Genomic DNA, 7,909 nt, shown 5'->3' on the forward strand with positions numbered 1-7,909 from the left:
CTGGTACGGGTGTTTGGCGGGGTGGGCTGGCGCTAATATATCGCAACAAGCGAATCATTCTACTCGTAAAGGGATTCGCCGAACCACAGTAAGCCGGAGATCCCTCTACGAGTACGGTACTCGAGCATCGCAAGAGCGACAGGGTAGAGCTAAAAGTGTAGCTTTCTGCCGAACTAAGATTAGTGTTACAGAGTTGCGGTAGGATTCAATTGCCCTGCGGCTAATGGTAGACGCCGGGTAAGCCTTGGGGAACCAGGAATTTGACCTTGGGCTTGTCATCACAGCTATCGCCCTCCACCTTCCTCATACCGTTTGCTAAATAGAATCAATGCAAGCAAGGCGGCTGACCAGCCCAGGACGATCCAGCATGGGCCACCCGGAGTTTGCTATTCTGGATGGCTACATGAATGTATCCCGCGAGCTGGAAGTCCTGGAGTATTTCCCCTACGGTAGCTCTCATAACCTATTTTTCTCTATGCACGAGCTACTCCAGGTACAACAAGACAACATTCAAGCTCGCAAACACAATAAAAACTCCCGGGTATGGTAAAACTGGAATAGCTAGACCAAGTGCTATGTCATTGGAGTTGCCTCGTCAGGTCTGGTGGTTTTGGGGTTTCAAATGTCTCTCTGAGGAGCTGAGCAACTCTTTTCCTGCTGTTCCCTTCCAAAGTACGGTAGAGAACCCTCCCTCGACTAGTCGGGTGTGTCGGCAAAAATTGGAAAACCATTTCCGCTGATCCCGTACAAATCTCTATGGAGACAAAGGTTATGTCTTCCGATTTCTATGGATAACACCAGAGTGCAAGACACACGGTTCGATTGCCGATATTCCGGTTATCACGGTGCGGTGATCAATTGCTATCTAGATATCATACTATAAATTCTAGGTAAACTCGACCCACCGCTGCACTCCTTAAGGTAGCCACTATTTCTCTTAATTTAAGACCTAACCCTGCGGCAAATGTGCTTTGCTTGGGATATGATATGTATGATAGTAACGTAATTGCTATACAGGATAGCGGCGGGTCAGATTCACCCAGGGTGTGCTGTGGTCTGGTTTGAGAGATAGGGTGCTGTACAGTGCCTTACCCTGTCAACTTACCGGTTCTCTCAATGCGTTCCACCGTTGCGGGTATGATACTTGAGATAGTGCCTCTAGTAGCCCCTAGCGTATCGATAGTAAGAAGGTGGTACAGTGCTATACTTCCACCTGGCTACCTATTGCAGCGGAAACCATGTTGCCTTTTGACTACCGATAGATCAAAATCGGGTAATAAGAAGAGAACTAATAGTAGTGCTGTGGCCCCTGGCGCTGATAAAGCACAAAATGGGCTTGTAACAAGGGCGTGGATCCAGCACCTGGCCGGGTTATCCGAATTAGCAGCGTCTACCGGCCATGCACTTGAAACAGCGAATCACATTGCGATCGTCCTACCCGCCAATTCCCAAGCCTCGACAATTGCTATCCTTGACTCCTTGGACGAGAATGTGGCTACGCATTAAATATCGACCTCCGATATTTTCCACCCATATTTGGGGGAAAGGATATCCAGATCTTCCGCAAATGAATCACATGCCCATGCAGTGCAGGTATTGCCGTTAAGCCCAACAGAAATAGAACTTTTTTCTATATTATCTCCCCATCCCGACCGCTATTTGCTCCTCTCCCTTGAACCTCGATTTTAGCGACTTTGCTAAAGGTCTACGAAACAACCACAAATGACAGGAGGCGAAATAACGACAAATGCCACTCCTCCGGAGCAAGGGGCTATGGAGACACCTCATGAGGATAATTTTTATCAGAGGAAGGGGATAAAGATCTTGGGCATTCGGTTGCCGCCGTGGCGTTCGCCATTGGCTCAAGGTTCGCTTGGTCAAATTTTTCTCGCGTCCCTGGTTCCAGAGCTAATTTGGGCCGTAGTGATGCTCACCGGCTTCGTCTGTTTCCTTTGCCCCGGGATGTTCAACGCGCTGAGCGGGTATGTTCCCATAAGCCCAATATCAATATCCTGTTGAAGGCGGGGGCTGAAGTTATCGCAGTTTGGGTGCTGGTGGCCAAGTTGATAGCAGAGTCCAATCCAACGCAAGTGTGGCTTTATACACCACATTTGCATTCGTTGGTTTTACCGCTGGAACGGCTCTCAATTATTGTGAGCAGGCACCGTAATCACTCTCGACAGTATCGCCCACGCTAACCTGGAGGCAGTCGGCGCGCAAGCCACATTGGCGTTCGGTGGCCTCGGTTATGCCATGTATTCCGCATCCTTTCTCTCTTATAACCACACCAAGAACGAAGGATTTGTCCTCTTCGCTGGCGCTTTCCTGGGTGTATGTGCCGGGCTCTTATGGTGTGCCCAAGGGACTGTAATGATGGTAGGGCCCGCGAATTCCTTGCCACAATAGGGTATTAACGAGAGCAGTCCTATCCCATGGAGAGTGAGAAAGGTCGATACATCGGGCTGTTTTGGGCTATCTTCAATATGGTAATTCTCTACTCCCGCTCCCCAAAGTCGTCGGCGCAGGCTAACAAAGCCAGGGCGCTGTTATTGGGTCATGCATTCCCATCGGTAGGATTCTCTAATCTCACCTGGATCCATATCTTATTAACGTACATTAGCTACTAACTGGAGCAGTCCAGACAACGGCGCCGTCAACGATGGCACATACGTAGGCTTTTTGGTTCTCATGCTCTGCGGTGCAGTCCTTGCGTTTTTTCTTGTTCCCCCGGAGAAGATTATCAGAAAGGATGGGACCCGTGTTCAACGTGTTCACCACCCGTCAATGAAGTAAGTATATCTATCTACCCACTTACCACCCCAGTCGCTAACCCTTTTGACAGGAGGGAGATTTATGGCCTTTGGGAAACGATAAAGACGGACACCTATGTCCTCCTACTTTTCCCATTCTTCTGGGCTAGTAACTGGTTCTATACTTATCAGCAAAACTGCTATCAGCTTTTCTATTTCAACCTTCGTGGCCGTACGTTCACGTAAGTTCTCCCACCACACCATCATTGCCTTAGCCTGACAATAGGCAGTAACTTATGGTACTGGCTTGCCCAAATCTTTGGTGCTCTGGCTTTTGGATTCTTCTTAGATAACCAGAGGATCGGCCGACGCAAGCGAGCAATCTATGGATGGGTTATCCTGTGTGTGGCTGTCAACTCTATTGTAAGTCGTACATTCTGTCTTTTACCGGATACCGCTAATCTTCCTTAGTGGGGTGGTGGCTTGAAGCCTTTGTTAGAGTCGTCCCGCGATAAGTATCCGGATAATGCCCCAGCCATCGACGTCTTTGGTAAGCCCGCTTTTTGAAGATCGGACACAACGCTGGGCAGCGCCCCGTTAATGACCTGACAGACAAGGATTTTACCTGGTACCTTCTACTTTATATGGCTTACGGATTTCAAGATGCGGTAGGTCCTACAGCTCCCCAAGGCACTGATAAGCCTCACTAATAGCGTTGCTAGATGTGGCAAACATATGCATACTGGATGATGGGAGCCCTTTCCAATGAACCCCGTAAACTCGCATACTTTGCGGGTTTTTACAAGGGTATTCAATCCGCAGGAGCTGCTGTTGTCTGGCGGCTGGATGGTGTTCAGTACAGCTACGCGACCCTGTAAGTTTCTTGCCCACAGTCTCGATCATCTGCGATGCTACCTAAGAGATGTAACTAACGTAAACTCAGATTCGGATCTTCGTGGGGACTCTGTGGAGCGGGAATGCTACTGGCAATCCCGGTCATCTGGAGACGCATCAAGGACACCGAGCTTACGCAGGAGGATTTCATAACACCTGCTGAGAAAGACATCGTGATGTCGGACGCGAAGCAGGTCGTGTTAGCTCATGAAGGTGGGGCTTGACAATTGTGCGTTTTTAGGGGCAAATTTCTTTCTATTTCATGAACGTATATTTTTTTAACTCACTACTCGGATTATGAGAAGGAATTTATATACATATAAGTTACCTTGGTTACCTGAAATGATTAATCCTTCAAAGATAAAGGAAGATTTCCTAGTTAATCATTGTACCCGGGCAAGTATGATATCAGTACTGTACAGCTAGTTTGGAGGTTGATCATAGGGGCGTGATACTGCTTTCCCTGGACTACACTGTATCGACCAGATTGCTGTTGCCGGAGGATCTGAATCCCAGTGAATTTTGTAATCCAACTGTGGAGACCCCGCCGCCAGGATAGTTAGGCACCACAATGTTATGCAGAGCAAACAACACTTGGCAAGTACAATCTACCCGCCCCCGGCCAAGGAAATTTGTCCCCTGCCTTCTCCTCAAACGTACCAGCCGGTGGACCCACCTGGGTGAAGGCGCTGTGAGCTATCTATCACTAAGGGAGAGAGGAGGGGGCAATCTAAAGCCAAGCACTCCCGCCCCGACAAGTTAGACCCCGCAGCGCACGGGGTACGGGCGATCCACCTGTCGCACCATCCAGTTACCAACGCGCCTGCACGAAGCCCAAAGATTCCGGTGGAAGAAATACCCGACCGAGGGATTGTCTGCGATCATACAAAATCACCCGTTCTCGCCCCATCAAGCTGATTTTTTTTCTCCACGAATCTTCCATCAGTGTTGAATGGGCAGGTCATGGCTATAACAAGGTTTGAAGATTTTAATCCCTTTTATTGGGGGACATCTATAATTCCTCGTATTATACTTTGTAGTAGTTGGTTATCCCAGGTGGAAATGGGCATGGTGTTTGGATGGATTACGTGGAGCCCGTAACACTGCTATCTCTTACCCTCTCTTTCAATCACTTAGTTCACAGAATTCAAGCGTGGACAAACCATTACCAGGGAGGGGGTTCGCGGATCGGTGGCTGTAGGACCGAAAATCGTACAGCATATATCACAAAAAAAATTGAGTTCCGACCCCCTAGCCCTGAGAGAAGCATACCAGAGAAATTGAAAGCGTTTCTTTCCTCTATAACGCTCTAAATACCGCCAAAACTAGCTAAACCCTCTATCTCTTGATGTGGTCCAATTTCGGCAATCAGTGGGGGGGGGAGGGTGGACACCACAAGCAGGAATAATGTTTTCCAGGAATTATATAACTTGCTCGAGCAGAGCATTTTGTATCCCACCCCGCCAAGTATGTCGCTGGGCAGTACAGCGCTCGAGTACTAGTACACAGTGATAGCAGCTGCATAATATGATGGTAGGCTGAGTCTTTGGTTGGGGAGGGAGTCGTCACTTTTTGTTTATCTCAAGGGAAACTGTAGCAAGCTATTATCATACCGTGCTTGAGCGTGATAGTTTACAAGTTAGTGAACATCATAGTCTAACCAAGAAGCTTACTTTGGTCCTAGAACAAAATTAAGGGCGTGGACGCGGTACCTTATATTGTATTCAAGGAGCAAGTCGTTTCTGAGCCAACATGAGGTGTCATAAATGGAGAGCCGTGCCGCCCTAGCCTCGATATGAAACATCCTTAAACGGAAAGGTGGTATTTTAGGCGATGCCACAACCCGGAGTGCTTGGTCACTTGCTCTGGACGTTCTCGATCATTATTTGTTTGCTGCCCTGCCGCGATAATAGTATAATCCCCCAAGAAATCTGCAAAAGCCCGGTCCGGAGACGATGTATGGGGTCAGCCGATGCAAACGAAAGCACTATATCAATCTTTTCACACCTCGCTCATGGTCCGGGGGGGGGAGGCAAATGTTAGTTGTAGGGAGTAGAAGAGATGTATGAATAAATAAATTCCGGGTTGCTCAAGTGCCAGCGAGGCAAATAGATAATTACTCTGATTTACGGGGAAACAGTAGATTGTTCCTGACCGTTGTTGTAGTTGTTTTCTGGGATTGAGCCTTCCTACAGTGCCCACTTACCAAATTCTCACCAAAGAGCCCCGGACTGAAAAGTCCCAGAGTACCGCAAAATCTAGAATATTCGGAGCCGTTGAGATCCTATGGCATGTACAGTACTAGAGTATAGTACTCTACAGTGTGGTGACAAATCTAATTCTTGGCAACGTTCGACACCAAACACCTTATTTTTCGCAGCATAGAACTCAACCACCGCAGCGAAGGAAAATCGATTCTTTGAAAAGTCGCGATTTCCAACCACGAGATTTAACTTTCGAAGAGAACAGTGAAATATTGCCTGAACCGTCGCTCGACGCGAAATTAGCCATTCTCGAATCCTGCAGAGCGCATCTCTATCACCGCCCCCACTGCTAAAGTGCAGGTTTAGGATGTGTCGTACCAATTAATAACTGCCAAAAGGAACAAAACGAATTCGTCTTAAAAGTGCAAATTTCACAGGCAGGGGTTCAAATCGCGATCTTCAGCCGGTGCGTATGCCGGGTCGGCGGTACGATGCTGGGATGATAAAACTACAATGTATTGAACATGAAGTTGAATTTCGACCGTTTTTGTGTGCTTTGTTTTTTTTACTATTACTCGTACACGGACACGCCAATGAGGACTTTTCTATCCTAGAACAGTGATATGGATCAATGGCTGCGGGTACATGTCTGGGTCGCTGCCGGATCCTTTGACCAGGTGCATATGGACAGGCGCCGATTCTCCTGGGATGGCTAAGCAGATGGGTTATTCATATCCCGGGGATGTCAGTGGATCCAGCGGTATTGATGTCCGCCGCAGCCTTATAACACTCAGTGCAGTACTTGTGTCAGATGTACTAGTACATAGTCTCGGCTCACCCTCATTGAGTGCTGTCCACAGATACTCTCAGGGGAATGACAAGCGATGAGGATATATACCGTGTACCGGATTATCTCAAAGATCCCGAAATCCCGTGGAATAACCAATCATGACGAAGGATCAACTCCATAAGCGATGCTCGCCATCACTGCAATCTAGAGCGACAAACTTTCCGTCGAGAAAAGATGGTGGATACACGGGTAAGTGTTTTCGGAAATTGTGATTGTACTCGCACCTTGCATTCCCCGCGCATTGGTTGGGGGCACCAGTCTGTATCACCGCTAAATACATAGCCTTCACTGCTCTCAGTGATCTACACCTCTTTTTGGAGTAGCAGCGAGCTAGCCGACAGGACTCCTGCGGGTGACTTTTTAGGGGATTATAGGTGTTGAAGGTTCTAGATCGATGCCGGTTGATTGAGATAGATTGTGGAGGTTTCGGGAGTCTGGCGGAGAGTTCAAAGGTTCAATGGATTGGCGTGCGTGGAGGTTCAGATTTTGCCACGAGATTCTCCAGACGTGTCTTTCCCTTGTTATCACGGGAGTGTATGCAGGAAAGGGTAGCATGCTTGGAGAGCTATGGTACAGATAGGTGTGGTGATTCATGGAATGGTCAGGATACATTGTTTATTTTTTACTTATACACCTGTCTTTACCGTTAGTTTAGAGAAGAGACGAACGAAGGCATTTTTCCTTACCTTACGCTCTTGTCCACATCCTCCCACAGTTCCCACACAGTCCTTTAAGTTAGTTTTTCTCTATCGCTGCGCGTGTCCATCATTGGCTGTTATACCCACAAATAAGAATCGGCTACACTTTGCATGCGACCGGTGTATATTATGACAATTGATCCTGGAGAGGGAGGTTCAAGGGTTTGTTCCAATTGGAGTTATGCACATATATTCATTGTATTTTCTTAGGCATCTTCTTTGGGAATCGTTGGCGATGGGAATTGGTATCAGTTTGAGTGCTCGAGTAGTTTAAAACTTATTGTGTTACATAGAATGCAACGGTGGATTTAGGACAGCTATTATCAAGAGCGCAGAAATAATATATTTTCCATTTTGAAGACACTATGGACTCAACGAGAAAACAAGATGTGTTTGCTACACTGCCATCTTTCGCCATTGATTTCCTTATAATTCGTGATTCGGTGAAACGACTCCTCCATGATAAAGGTATTACATCCTTCAACATTCCATTTACCGTTACTAAAATACCCA

General features: G+C 47.4%; 1 protein-coding gene; it reads left to right on the forward strand.

The window, feature by feature from the left end:
* The first annotated feature begins 1,543 nt into the window (after positions 1-1,543).
* On the forward strand, positions 1,544-4,009 carry GSTUM_00002592001 (uncharacterized protein). XM_002836247.2 has 12 exons: positions 1,544-1,867; positions 1,925-1,982; positions 2,044-2,153; positions 2,210-2,376; positions 2,424-2,486; positions 2,540-2,570; positions 2,621-2,789; positions 2,843-2,992; positions 3,041-3,189; positions 3,306-3,418; positions 3,473-3,624; positions 3,694-4,009. The coding sequence occupies exons 1-12, from the start codon at positions 1,774-1,776 to the stop codon at positions 3,866-3,868; spliced, it is 1,431 nt and encodes a 476-aa protein (XP_002836293.1). The 5' UTR covers positions 1,544-1,773; the 3' UTR covers positions 3,869-4,009.
* Positions 4,010-7,909: the final 3,900 nt, after the last annotated feature.

The sequence above is a fragment of the Tuber melanosporum genome, assembly GCF_000151645.1.
Source record: "Tuber melanosporum whole genome shotgun sequence assembly, scaffold_138, strain Mel28".
In the NCBI taxonomy this organism is placed as follows: domain Eukaryota; kingdom Fungi; phylum Ascomycota; class Pezizomycetes; order Pezizales; family Tuberaceae; genus Tuber; species Tuber melanosporum.